The sequence below is a fragment of the Tenrec ecaudatus genome, chromosome 1, assembly GCF_050624435.1.
Source record: "Tenrec ecaudatus isolate mTenEca1 chromosome 1, mTenEca1.hap1, whole genome shotgun sequence".
NCBI lineage: Eukaryota > Metazoa > Chordata > Mammalia > Afrosoricida > Tenrecidae > Tenrec > Tenrec ecaudatus.
In genome coordinates, this window is record NC_134530.1 from 305,423,850 (window position 1) to 305,438,939 (window position 15,090).

Here is a 15,090-nt window from a genome sequence, read left to right on the forward strand (position 1 = left end):
GGTTTATTTTTTCTGAGGCCTCTGAATTAACTTGGATGTTCATAAGGCTTTTCTGGAAGCTTAAGAGAGAAGTTGTTAAACCAAAAATCTAAACAAAGCAAAACAAAACTAAACTAAACTGAAAAAGCAATCTCAACATGGTCAAGTCAATTCTGACTCAGGGAATCACTACAGGACAGAGTAGAAAAGCCCCATAAGATTTCCCAGGCTGTAGATCTTGGCAAAAAAAGATCACTGCATTTTCCTCCTGTGGAGCTGCTGGTGGCTTTGAATTGCCCACATTCTGGCTAGCAGTCAAGCACCTTAACCACTACACCACCAGGGCTCCTGCTGAGCAATTGCTAAACCTGTTCCATATCCAATCTCTCATGATGCCCCTGGCAATACTCCCAAATTTTGGAATCCTATCAATTTGAAGAATTCTAATAAAATAGAAACATTCTCAGGTTATTAGATTTAACTGCTATCACTTCAGGTCTGAAGAAACATACCTGTCTTGAAAATGAATCCATTTGAGATCCCCTCATAGAGGGGTTTAGGAAAGGAGATGGGTCAGTCAGGGTGTGAGGTAGTACCGATGAAGAACACAGCTTTCCCCCAGATCCTGGATGCTTCCTCCCCCCAACTACCATGATCCGAATTCTACCTTGCAGGGCTGGATAGGGCAGAGGTTGTACACTGGTATATATGAGGGCTGGAGGCACAGGGAATCCAGGGTGGATGATACCTTCAGGACCAAGGGTGTGAGGGGCGATGCTGGGAGAGTGGAGGGTGAGTGGGTTGGAAAGGGGGGACTGATTACAAGGATCCATATGTGACCTCCTCCCTGGGAGATGGACGGCAGAGAAGGGGGGGAAGGGAGACTCCGGATAGAGCAAGATATGACAAAATAACAATGTATAAATTACCAAGGGCACATGAGGGAGGGGGGAGCGTGGAGGGAGGGGAAAAAAAAAGAGGACCTGATGCAAGGGGCTTGAGTGGATGGCAGATACTTTGAGAATGATTGGGGCAGGGAATGTGCAGATGTGCTTTACACAATTGATGTATGTATATGTATGGATTGTGATAAGAGCTGTATGAGCCCCCAATAAAATGCAAAAAAAGAAAAAAAAAGAAAATGAATCCATTTGACATGAAGCATTCAAAATAATTTCCATTCCACTTAATAAGGTACTGTAGCCAATAAGGTAAGTGTGAAGCAATGAGCATTCAGAGAACATCATAGGATTCCAACAATTCCCTAGAGTTTTATCTCATTTTTCTTTGCCTCCATTTCAGGTTATCTTGGTAGCATATGAGTGAGATGAAGATTAAATAATGTTTAAAATTTTTTAAAACAAGATCCTTAGCTTTCTTGAGTTATTCACAAATATTTATAAGTATTGAGAATCAATAAGAAATTATTCCTTGTATCTAAAGTATCCAGTGTCTTACTTTACATGCTTTCATTTTCATTCCCTATGGCCTCAAACTCAATGTAAATTTTACTAAACTCAATTATACAAATGATTATAAAGATACACAGGTCCCCCATGTCAATAATAGTGTTGATAATATTAAGAGCTAGATAATTGAACTTTTATTTTTGGCTTTTATTCAGGAATTTGGCACTATCAAAACAACTGAACTTTCTGAGGGAAAAATAAACATTTATTCTGTACTACTTCCAAATCCATTCTAAGTACAAACGATTGTGATAGAAGTTGGTATGGATACAAGTGTGTCAAATTTCTACATTTATAATTGGTCTCTTGCCAAATATAAAGATGTTGTCATTGAGTTGACACCAACTCATGGCCATCCCCTGTGTGGCAGAATAGAATCGTGGTCCCTCGTATTATCAATAGTTGAGTTTTTCAGAAGTTGATCACCAGACATTTCCTTTGCTGTCCCTCCAGGTGAACTCCATCTTCCATCGTCTTAGTTAGCAGCTGAGCACATAAATAATTTGTTCTGGCTAGAGACTCCTCTCACAAGTATATCCAAGTCCAACCCAAGCCCAGTGCTCTCGAATCAAGTGTGACTTACAGAAACGCTATAGAACAAAGTAGAACCGTGTCATAGTGTTTCTAGGGCTGTAAATGTTTATGGGGGCAGATTCCCACATCTTTCTCTTGCAGAGCAGCTGGCGGGCTTTACCTGCCAATGCTTCTATTGGTAGCCAAGCACTAACTACGGCACTGTAAATCGCTTACAGACACACACATGCCACCTCCTACATTAAAACCTGCTCAGTGATGAAGTGTGACTTACAGGGCGATTTGAGAGGAGCACAATGAATATCAACTCAAGGATATTTCATTTGTTCTGCCTCTAAGCTAGTTCATTTCTCTGTTCACCTCTTTGCCTGTGATGCCAAAAGGTTCCTTTGTTTGATAGATGTATATGTATACATATATATATGATCAAAGATAACCCTCCAAATTGATCAGTTCCTACTATACTTCTGCACTTCCCTTCCCCAGCACCTTCTTCATGGCCTCCTTAACATCTTTGTTTCTCAAGGTATAAATGAGGGGGTTAACACTGGGTGTGACAATTGTATAGAAGAGAGTAAGAAATTTGCCCTGATCCTGGGAATAGGTGTTTGCTGGCTGCAGGTACATGTATATGATCGTTCCATAGAAGAGAGAGACAACAATCAGGTGAGAGCTACAAGTGTTGAAGGCTTTCTTTCGCCCGGCTGCTGACTTGATCTGAAGCACCGCCCGTGCGATGTAACCATAAGAGATAAGGATGAGAATGAGTGGTGCTAGGATGATAAAGATCGCCAAGGCAAAAGCCAGTGCCTCAAGGCTCATGGTATCCACACAAGCCATGCCAATGAGTGCTGGCATCTCACAGAGAAAGTGCTCTACCCGCCTGTGCCCACAACGGGGTAGCATCAATGTCTGGGGTGCCATGATGAGAGAGTTGCCAAAGCCACTCAACCACGCCACTGAAGCCAGCTGCCCACAGAGACGTGGGTGCATGATGACACTGTAGTGCAGGGGTTTGCAGACTGCAGCATAGCGGTCATATGCCATGACAGCCAGCAGGACACATTCCACCCCTCCCAAGGCCAGGACAAAGTAGAGCTGAATGGCACAACCCAGATAGCTAATGGTCTTATCGGGACCCCAAAGATTGTAGAGCATCTGAGGAATGGAGCCCGTGGTGAAACACATGTCTAGGAATGAGAGATTGGCCAAGAAGAAATACATTGGTGTGTGCAGCCGAGAATCCAATGCTGAAAGCAAGATGATGGTCACGTTGCCCAGGAGAGTCAGCAGATAAAAAATGAGGACAACCACAAAGAGGATCAGTTCTAGGTGAGGACGGTCAGAGAAGCCCACCAGCACGAAGCCTTCAAAAGAACTTCTATTGTCTTTTTCCATTACTTGTGGCTACAAATTACCTGTTTGGAGAAAGATGAGTATCTATCAATTGCATAGATCCACTCCATCAGGACAACAGATTGACAGTTAAAATGGCAAAATTAATCCTTCCTTAAAAATGCTGAATGCTTGATCCAGAACCTCAAATAGGTACTGATTATTTGGTATAAGGAGTTCACTATTTGGGGATTTGGGATATACCTAGAAGTGATTATTTACCACATTTGTGTATAACTCTTTTTAATTTGGCAAGATATAAAAAAATGCTAAGACAGGCTGATGATTTTTTAAATCATTTTATTGGGGACTCATACAAGTGCAGCTGATGATTTTTACAGGTGAAGTAACACTTTAAAAGTTAAAATGATAACTTTTTATAGGGACACGTCAAATTCTCCCAGATACATAGCCTGGGGATAAGAAGAATGGCTTTTCTCTTTAGTTTGAAAAGCAAGCCTTGCTGTTAGGTGAAACCTCATTCTAAATGACTTTCTCATCAATATTAGGAAACCTAATATCATACCAAACTCAACTGGTGACACGCGATCAACCAATATCTTAGGAAGATGAATTCATTATTATTTTTATCTAGTCTTCTGTTTCCACCCTTCCTTTTTAACTGCATGACCCTAAAATACCCCACATGTGTCAGATAATACCGAATAGCTTATAATGTCAGCTTAATATCCCCTTTACCCAGTCTTATCCCAAATGTCTGATAGATAAAATTATGATTCTCCTCACTGAGGTCTGTTTAACCCTGGGATGGGGTAACTTTTTTGAAGTTGGGAAATTTGATTTGTAAAGATGAAAGAGATAGAAGTAAAGACATTCCCAGGACTCAAATCCTCTGGAACAACTAATACTCAGCATCAATTAAAGAGCCTTCTCCTCTTATTCCCATTTCATTCTTGCAAAGTTCTCCACTTCCATGAGGCCCACACTTGTTTTTTATCATATCTGTCTCTTGTGATCTCATACAACAAGATTTTGTGTGTTCCATGAGGCTTGTAAGTTATTTGGTAATGACTTTTATCTCAGGGTGAGAATACTATCTAATGTAAATTATCTAAGCGAAGTGCCTATGTTTGCTAATGTTTTTTTACACATTTTCTCAAGTAACTGATACAAAGCAATGTGGTTGTAATTCACTCTTATTAAAAGGGAATATATTACATATCTGATGTGTTAGCGCACAAAACACGATTCAGATCCACTGCTTTAAGAAGATTTTGCCCTAATTAAATCCTGTGTGCCATGTGTTTTCAATATCAGTTTCAGGATTTCATATATAATATGTGCTTTGACCCTTATCGGAATTTAAAGGGTTGTCAAGTTCATCCCTAAATTCATCCCTGCAACAACGTTCTACAATAGTGATGAATGACCGTGATCGATGGAATATACCCAGTGAACTTCTAGGTGAGTTTAATAACTAATGGTCACCACTAATCATCAAATTAGTGCTAGTAGGGATTTTCCCTCCACCCCGGTTAGGATGGAAATAAAGACAACACTAATATTATATAATATTAGGAGGGCATATATATGCATATGCAAGTTACAACAAACTGGAAGGGTAGATGCCTGACCAATGACCAATTACATTTGGATGAAAATAGGATCAAAGATTGGGATCTTCTCTATACTTAAATTATTTTATTTCTATAAAAATAGCTAGAAGAGGTAAAAATTATTTTATTTCTATAAAAATAGCTAGAAGAGGTAAACAAGCAGCCATCTAGCTGAGAAGCAACAAAGCCCACATGGAAGAAGCACACCAGCCTGTGTGAGGTGAAAAGGGGGAACCGATGACAAGGGTGTACATATAACCTTCTCCCTGGGGATGGACAACAGAAAAGTGGAGAAAGGAGATGTTGGACAGTGTAAAATGTGGCAAAATAATAATAATTTATAAATTATCAAAGGTTCATGAGGGAGGGGCGAGCAGGGAGGGATGGGAAAAATGAGGAGCTGATACCAAGAGCTCAAGTAGAAAGCAAATGTTTTGAGAATGATGAGGGCAACAGATGTACAAATGTGCTTGACACACAATGGATGGATATATGGGTTGTGGTAAGAGTAGTACAAGCCCCCAGTAAAATGATTTTTTAAAAATAGCTGAAAGGAATGAAAAACATAAAGGAATAGTTTTGGGGGCATATGTGCACTTTTTCTATGAACCTTTGTAGACTCAGGCCTTTTAAAAATCTCAAAATACAAAAAAACCAGTTAAAAAGTACAAATGATAAGTCATTTGAATATGCATTTAACTAAAATTTGTGGCCATGTTATGATCTAGGTGCTAATGTTAATAGCTTGACATAACTTACCTCACTTCATTATCAAAGTAGCTCCTGCAGGTCTGCAGTCTGGTTAGCCTACATTCCAGATTAAACCCAAGAAGGCAATAAAGTGATACAATAACGGTCCCAGATTTTACAGCTAGTGTGTGCCGTTGTAAGAGGAACCCCTGTAGTTCTCTTCCAGAGGGCAATCCATGAATCACAACCCTAATTGTAGAGTTAGACAGCTCAGTAAATAGATTAAATCTGAATGCTAAGATACTAGATGTGACGTAAAATTGAAACTATACTGCATATTGTTTCATGTGTTGCACAGTATTTAATATAAAAAAGTATTTTTATACATTAAGATAGGTAGCTGTCATGATATTATAAGCAAAGGTATTGATAATTTTTGTTCACATTTTTGTTCAGAAAAGGAGAAATACAGTTAAAATTTGCTAGCTAAGATTTATTAATTCTAAATATGTTGAGTCAGATTTCGTTTATGCCTGGAATCACCTGGACCTCCTTAGAGGAGCTGGGTGAGAGGTAGTGGGGGGAGAATCAGAGCAGGTGTGATTGACAGTGAAGTGATTATCTCTCTACAACCGTCTCATTTTCTCTGCGACTGTATTCATGAATGTACGTGAATGTTTATAAGCCGAAGAGTAGAGTACAAAATCAAGGTATATTATTAGCTTTCTTATTTCCCCAATAAAGTGATGAGCCCACAAAACACAAGATAGCTCAGCCAGGATTGACCTTGTGAATGCCTTATTCTGCTTCCCGGTTTTCCTGGTGGAAACCATCCATCCATTTAATGCCTTTCTCCTCAGATCATCACGTCAACATTCAAGCACTAATCTTTATCAGGTCTTCCCTTTGTGAGGTCTGCATGTTTGCATTTTCAAATCAAGTAACAGCTCCTTTGTTTGTGAAGAATATTATTTTAAATAAGCTGTCAGTGCATCCCTTCTAATTTAATGGTGGTATTAAGTTTATCATTATAGTACAGAAATGAAGACAAATTGTACATTTTTGTGACTTCTAAATCACAAGGTAATTTAAATTTGACAAGATTTTAAAAAATGGATTAAATGATGCCCTAATATCCACTATTACCTTGTAAGATTTACAAATAACTACAAGGGGGATTTACTACTTGGAATGGCTAGAATGAATTATCAAGTCCCAGCGTTACATCAGCCGTGGGCACTTCATAGCTACACGAGCCTCTTGAGCTGTGCTAAGTGGGACATGCGGTAACTGCAAAGCCACAGAACACTCAAGAAATTGTTCTATGTTTTTCTCATGATCCTCCATCTGGAGTTCAATGTCTCAGTGACAATACGCAACACACAGTTTTTGACAGCTTATTATTCAGTATACGTTCATGTGATGCAGGATTATTCTTAGTGTTTTTATACTAAAAATTTTTAAATCTATAGATTTCAGTCATTCCTAAATTCATTCTTTTGGTTAGAACTCCTTTAATAAACTATAAATGCTCTCTCCAACTTCTTCTCTGATTGAATTGTATTTAATCACAATCTTTATAATTCTATTGATTCTATATAAATAAACCATTAGGACAGGCTGAGACATCTGGTCAAGTTGATCACTCACCTTCAGCCAATGCCTCGGTTCTAAATAAAATAGGTGATTGGAGAGTTTGGAGGCCAAAATCACCTTTCTAGCTACATAGGACCTTTAACTCACCAAATTCAGCAGGAGCCTCAGAACTGCCACTCCCATGATCCCTCTCTTCTTGGGACTTCACTGGGAAGTCCAAATAGAGTGCCTGGAGTGGAGACAGGAAAGGACATTGGAGACATCTCTGAGTCAAAGGCTACAGGAGCAACCTGACTCAGAAGAGCTTACTGTAGATGGAAGAAGAGATGGAGTTGAGCATACAACACTAGTTATGCAAAGTGAGGATCCCAGACATCCACACACCCCACCTTCCACCCCAGATAAGGAGCCGCCTGAAGGAAGTTGAGTCTCAGTGACATACACTCAGCACGGCGAGCACTTTAAACAAAGGATTCCTATTTGGAAAGGAAGAACTGCTTAAGGTTTTCAGAATAAATACGTGATGTGGTACTTAGCTTTCTGACTCACCCTATGGAATAAAATGGTATTTTAAAAAGATGTAATTATCTCTAATAAGGGCTTGGAGAGTGTATGGTCCCAGAGGAAATAGGACAACTATTACTTTTCCCAATACATACACACATACAGTGTAGACTCTCACCAGAGGGGCTGGGGGAGAGCACGCAATCTCCCTCACGGGCTCTATTTTCATCAGAAAAGGAGCAGTTAGTCAGACACGGTGCTGCTGCTGCTGTTAGGTGCTGTCAGGTCAGGACTAGCTCATAGCAACCCCTGTGTACAATGGAACAAAACACTGCAAAGCTCTCGACTGTTCTCACAATCATTCCTATGTCGTTGCTACAGACACCACGTGAACATGAATGCGTCTCGATAAGACTCTTCCTCTGTTTCACTGACTCTCTGCATTACTAAGCATGTGTCCTTCTACAGGAACTGTGCCCTTCTGACAACATGTCCAAAGAATGTGAGGTGAAGTCTCACCATTCTCGCTTCTAAGGAGCATTCTGGCTGTACTTGTTCCAAGACAAATTAGTTTGGGCAGCTCTTGGTATGCTCAATATTCCTCATCAACACCATCATTCAAATACAGCAATTCTTCTTTGGACTTTCTTATTTATCATCCAGCTCTCACCTGTAAGGAGGTAATTGAAAATACAGTGGTTAGAGTCAGGCACACCTTAATTATCAGAGTGACATCTTTGCCTTCTAAGAATTTAAAAGATATCTTTGCAGCAGATTTGCCCAATGCAACATGTCATTTGATCTCTTGGATGCTGCCTCTCTAGATACTGATTGTGGATCCATGTAAAATTAAATCCTTGACAACCTCAATATTTTCTCCTATTGTAACTTATTGGTAGAGTTGTGAAGATTAATGCTATAAACATTAAGGCATGGAAGTGGCTACCTTATGTTCAGAATTAAAAATAGAAGCCAGCATCAAGGATAAATATGCCAGAAATATGTGTACCTCTGTTTCCTATTGGGATATATGTCTCTAACATTTTCTTAGTGTATACAGTACAAAGGAGTGCCTTCATGGCCTTTTACCATATTGTTTACTTAATATTAATTTTCTATGCAACTATAAGGTCCATAACAACAATGATTAGCTACAATATTCCTATTTAGGATAGATGCATTAAGTGAATGAGGGCAGATATTCCTTTATGAAAAATGCCATTCTGAACATTTAACGCCAGTACCCAAAGAAGTCAAAATTATTGAAACAATTTTTGTCTTTTTGGTATAAAATCATTCAAATTATCCCAAGAAAATGACTCTCTGATTGACAAATAACTTCCACTCAATCACTAGAATAAGTTAGTATGCCTTTGGTTTAAAGAGAGACAATAATTGTTTTAGATAAATTTTAATTATCTGTTCCAGTGATAAAATAAAAATATATAGTAACAATTGCATTCATCACAAAAGTGTATATTTTCTCTATCTGTGATCTGCGAAAGCCTTCCAAGGGAGAAGAATTTCACATTTCACCTTTACCGTCACAGATTTTAATTTATTCACATGAGATACTACATGAAAATGTGCTTTGTTTATTTTACAAATGTACTCAAAATTCATATTCACTATAATTATTAATAAAACCCTGTGGTCTACTAAGAATCCATGGTGGTGTAGTAGTTACAGGTTAGTCTGCTAACTAGATCAGGAGTACGAAACCACGTATTGCTCCACAGGAGAAAGATGGGTCTTTCTACTCCTGTAAAGAGTTACAATCTCAGAAATTCACAGGGCAGTTCTACCCAGTACATTAGGTTGCTATGAGTCCGAATCAACTCAATGGTGGTGATAGTTTGTGTGTGTGTGTGTGTGTGTGTGTGTGTGTGTTCTACTGACATCGGTGACCATTTCTAGGCTTTTTTGTTAGGTCTCACTCTCTCTCTCTCTGCCACTGAGTCAATGCTGTTTCAGAGTGATTCCCTGTGGATTTCTGAGACCCTATTAAAGGGAGTGGAAAGCCCAGTCTTTCTCCTGTGGGTATGCTAGTGGTTTTGAACTGCCAACAATTCAGATCGCAGCCCACTGCTTAACCATTACAACATTCAGTCATTCCTATATTAAATGCTAAAATTTAAATATGAGCATTGTTAAGTCACTTACATAATCTAAATACCACTAATTGCACAGGTAGAGCAAAAATATATTAGCTAAAGTGAAAATATATTATCTTCTTCATTAATTTATAAAGATGATATACAATGATTATTTTCTTTCTGTTGAAATAGAAATTTCAATACACAATTGAGCTGGCAAACTAATTAGTACTTGTCCTGTACTTCAGCTAACTTCTTGGCACTGTCCGATGAGCCCATTCCTGTGAGAGTTGATTCTTACACTTAGAAGTCAGTTATTAGTTTGGACTACCATCTTTGAGCCAAATATATTTTTCATTGGAACTAGTGGGAAATACCAAGAGAATCTGTTGCTCTCAATAATTTCCTGTCTAAAATAATAAGTCCCATGGAGAGATGAAGTGTATGAGATTCTCTTGGGACAATTCGCTCAATGAAAGATATGAAATTGTTAGCCAAATGAGAAAATGTAGAAGCAATCTTCAAATTGTTGTTTTTTCCACATCATCGCTAGCCCTTTCACTCACATCTGGCCCATTATCACCCCTTAGCTATTATAAATACATTCATTCAGAGTCATATCTAAAATTGGTAATTGATGGAACCATTATAGTTCTAGAAAGCTATTTTTGTGTGATGTGCAGCAATTGCTAGGGCACCCTTAAGTCAGTCCTGCCTCATAGTGATTATTTTGGATAGAATTGTGCATCCCCAAAATATGTGCATTAAATGGTAACCTCTAGTCAGTGTTATGATCACATTTGGCTGAGCCTGGTGGGTTGTTTTATTATGTTAATCAATACAATTACTGGCAGGTTTTGTTAGTCCGAGTAGACTAGAGAAACAAATTCATAGACACTCATATGTATATAAGAGAGTATTATAACAAAAGTTATTATACATTAAGAAAACACCCTAGCCGAGCCTAGATCAAGTCCATAAGTCCGATATTAGTCCATATGCCCAATACCAATCTATAATGTCCTCTTTGGACTCAAAAAACACATGCAATGATGCCAAATGCAGGAAGATCACAGGCCAGTGGGTGCAAAGTCTTGTGGTTACAGTGACAGTAGAAGCATCTCAGTGCTGGCAGTGGTTGGTTTCTGCATGGCTCCTCCAGTTCCCAGGGCATGGGGTCTATCAGCGTAGTGCCATGTGTCTTGTCAGTGGAGCGTCTATCAGGGAGTCAGCAGAGAGAAAGAAGGTGCCTCCTGCCTCCAAGGAGGAAATACAGGAATTCCCAGAATCTTCAGGAGAAGGCCACGTCCATACAGAGGTCTCATTGGCTATAGCCCAATTGACAGACTAGACCCCACTCTTAATCTTCTGATGTCCCAAATTGATACCAGATTATGTAACTACCACACAGGTGTTTCCTGAGTCATTTATTTTGTGATATAAAAGAGATTAAATAAGCAAACAAAAAAGGGGTAAAATACATGTCTGGTCACCAGAAGAGCTCTGGGGAGCCTGAAAGCAGAAGCTGAAGAGAAACGAAGCTTCCTCCAAGGCCTGTGGAAATAGTATTCTACTAGAAGTTTGAATTCAAACGTCTAGCCTCTAAACCGTGAGAAAATAAGCTTCTGTTTGTGAAAGCCATCTACTTGTGGTATTTCTATTATAAGGACACTAGAAGGTTAAGACACAATGGGGTACTGGAACAGTGGGGTGTTGCTCTCACCAGAGTCCACAGTGTGGCAATGCTCTTGAGACTGGGTAAGAACTAGCAGCTGGGAGAGTTTTAAGGTGTCCAATAGTAAGAATCTGAAGCAATTTTGGCAAAGGCTCCAAAAGATTTGAGGAGAATCATAAAGAAAGTCTATCTTATTTGAGAACATACATGACGCCTGCATCAGAAAGTTCCTAGAAATTTGGGTGTTAAATGCGCCTCTGGTGAAACTTACGAGAAAATAGTCAACATTTATTGGAAAATGGAGGAAGGGCAATGCTTTTTATCTAGTGGCAAAAAACTTATTAGAAACATGCTCAAATGTTTGTTGGAAGGTAGAACTTGTAACTTATGAACATGGATATTTGACTGAAAAAATATCTAAGCAAGGATGCAAAGGGGCTGTGTAGTTTTGTCTTGCTTCTTATGGTGAAAATGTGAGAAGAAAGACATGGATTCAAAAATTAACTGTGTAGAATGAAAACAGAACTTCAAGAGATGGAAAATTATGTAATACGACATAAGGACAGGTGTCCTAGAATATCCCCTAAGGATGTAACTACCCGATCCTTCTTCAGACACAGGTCACTACTGATTGTATATCTAGAGCATGAGGGATGAAGTCTTGCCATCCTTGCTTCTAAGTAAAAGTTGAATAGAATATATCAAAGGATAGTTCAAGATGGCAAAATATTATAGTGACATGTGCAAAACACACGAGTATGGTTATATCAAATTACATAAATCATAGGCTGTCGGTGGTTGCAAAATGTGACCACATTGAGTAATAAGCTATAAATTCCTTCCGAAAAAGGAACAGGCTGCACACAGACAATTTTTTCATTAACTGCAATCACATTTAAATGAATCTCCTATTATTGAAGTTTAACTGAATTTACTATCACTGTAGCTTCTATAGAAGTAAAGAAGAGGTGAATTATAATACCTTTATCACCCGTATTCCTAAGACATTGTGTTAAATATTCATCAATTCTTTGTACCTTAATTTCTAGGCATACTTCTTTGTATGTTTATTTTATAGTGAAAATATACACAGGAAAATATACACCGATGAAACAATTTCTATGCTTTAATCACCTGAAGTGTGTGCGAAATCTGGACAATGAATAAATGACACTAAAAGCAAATTAGTGTATTTGAATGATAGTGTTATTGAAGAATATTGAAAATACCATAGACCGCCAGAAGAACAAACAAATCTGTCTTGGAAAAAGTACAACCAGAACGCTCTGTAGAAGCAAGCTTGGCAAGACTCATGTCACAACGTTAGAGCATTTTTCCAGAGACCAGTCCCTGGCACTGGACATCATGCTTATTAAAATAGAGGGTCTGTGAAAAGAGGAAGACCCTCAATGAGATAGATTGAAACAGTTGCGACGACAATACATAATAACATAATAACAATTGTGAGGCTGCTGCGGGACTGGGCATTGCTTCATTCTGTTGCGCATGGCGTTGCTATGAGTCAGCGCTGACTTAATGGCACCTAACAACCGTTTGTGGAACCCGTACATGGATCAAAAAAAGGCAGTTATGCGAATAAAACCAGAGAATACTGCCTGATTAAAGTTAGCTTTCAGCGGTTGCAAGAGCTTTCAGCGCCTGCAAGGTGAGGTATGGTGTTTTCCTTTGCCTGGTCGGCTGGGAGTGGGTGGCAAGCCGGAGGCCTGCAGTGATGACACATCCCAGTGAAAGCACGTGTGTTAGACTGCTGATGCGGGTGATGTGAACTGGAGTCTGAGCCAGGAAAAAAAAATCAGGGAAGGTATATGTCAGTGTCGTATCCTCTCACCATACTTATTCAATCTGTATGCTGACCAGATAACCAGAGAAACTGGGCTATATGAGAAGAATGTGTTATCAGGATTAGAGGAAGGCTTATTACCAAACTGGGATATGCAGATGAAGGCACTCTGGTGACAGAATGATTAGCTGTTGGTCTGGGACCCACAGGTCAGCAGTTCTCTCCAAGGAAGAAAGACTCCAAAGGGGATTTTCTACTCCCATAAAGAGTTTCAGCTGCGGAAACCCAGAGGGGCTGTTGTCCACTGTCCTATACGGCTACTATGAGCTGACATTGGTGTGATAGCAATGAATTTGGATTTCTTTCTTTCTTTCTTTCTTTTTAGATATGCAGATGGCATAATCTTGCTTGCTGAAAGTAAGCAGGACTTGAAGCACTTTCCAATGAAGATCAAGGATCCATCCTTCAGTATGGATTACAATTCAATGTATAGAAGACTATCCTCACAACTGGGCCAATAAGTAACATCATGAAAAATGGAGAAAAGATTGAAGTTGTTGAGAATTTCATCTTGCTTGGATCCACCATCCATTTTCATGGAAGCAGCAGTCCAGGAGATCAAACAACACATTGTATTGGGTAAATCTGCTGCACAAGACCTCTTTTAAGTGTTGAAAAGCAAGGATGTTACTTTGAGGACTAAGGTGTGCCTGATGCAAGCCATGGTATTTTCAATCGCTTCATATGCATGTGAAAGTTAGACATTGAATCAGGAAGAGCAAAGGAAAATTGATGCATTTGAACTATGGTCCTGGCAAAGAATATGGAAAGTACCATGAACTGTCAAAAGTACAACAAGTCGATCTTTGAAGAAGTACTGCTAAAAGATTTCTAAGAGGCAAGGATGACTAGACTGTCTCATCTACTATGGACTTATTGTCAGGGGAGTCCAGTTCCTGGAGAAAGACATCATGCTTGTTAAACTAGAGAGGCAGTGAGAAAGAGAAAAACCCTCACAAGAGGGATTGACACACTGGCTGCCACAATGGCTTCAGAAGGGAGCGGCACTGAGTAGGGCTTCCTTCCGTCTTACATGGCGTCGCTGTGAGTCAGAACCGACCCCATGGCACCTAACAACAACATGCACAACTCAAGGATATTGACTATATTCTTTTATATTTACAATGACCTTCACCACCCTTTTCCGTATTGTTGCATCTCCATTACCATAAACTCACTGTCCTCTAAGCTTCTCATCTGACTTTCTAGTTGATGTGGTCAGTTTGATCTTTAGAGAAGTCTTTAAAGGAGCACGATGCTTAAAGCAGGCCCTCTTTACTAATGAAGGTGAACGGACCCTGGGCGCATGAAAGCTGAGCAATAAATAAGGAAAACCGGAGAAGAATTCATGTATTTGAATGATGGTGTTGGTGAAGAATAGCGACAGTGCCATGGAGTACCAGAAGAACGAACACACCTACTGTGCAAGAAGTGCGGCAGGAATGCCTCCTTGAGGGGAAAAATGAGGAGCTGATACCAAAGATTCAAGCAGAAGGCAAGTGTTTTGAGAATGATGAGGGCAACAAATGTACAAATGTGCTTGACACAATGGATGGATGTGTGGATTGTGATAAGCATTGTATGAGCCCCCAATAAAATGATTAAAATTGTATTTGAAACAAAAAAGAATGCCCCTTTGAAGTGAGATTGGTGAGGGCCACTTTCATGTACTTCAGACATATTATCGGGAGAAGCCAGTCCCTGGGAAAGCACA

The 15,090-nt window shown here is 39.3% G+C and overlaps 1 protein-coding gene and 1 non-coding gene across 3 annotated transcripts; one reads left to right on the plus strand and one right to left on the minus strand.

The window, feature by feature from the left end:
- Positions 1–1,775: 1,775 nt before the first annotated feature.
- On the minus strand, positions 1,776–3,389 carry LOC142437504 (putative olfactory receptor 2W6). 2 transcript variants are annotated; one of them, XM_075540630.1, is made up of 2 exons: positions 2,472–3,380; positions 1,776–1,793 (listed from the first exon to the last, which is right to left on the minus strand). In XM_075540630.1, the coding sequence occupies exons 1-2, from the start codon at positions 3,378–3,380 to the stop codon at positions 1,776–1,778; spliced, it is 927 nt and encodes a 308-aa protein (XP_075396745.1). The 2 variants fall into 2 exon arrangements, with proteins under 2 accessions (XP_075396745.1, XP_075396746.1); XM_075540631.1 differs by lacking the exon at positions 1,776–1,793 and having other exon boundaries at positions 2,442–3,389.
- Positions 3,390–13,241: 9,852 nt separating this feature from the next.
- On the plus strand, positions 13,242–13,315 carry LOC142438431 (small nucleolar RNA SNORD104). The gene has a single exon (XR_012782805.1). It is a non-coding gene; the product is annotated as a small nucleolar RNA SNORD104 (small nucleolar RNA).
- Positions 13,316–15,090: the final 1,775 nt, after the last annotated feature.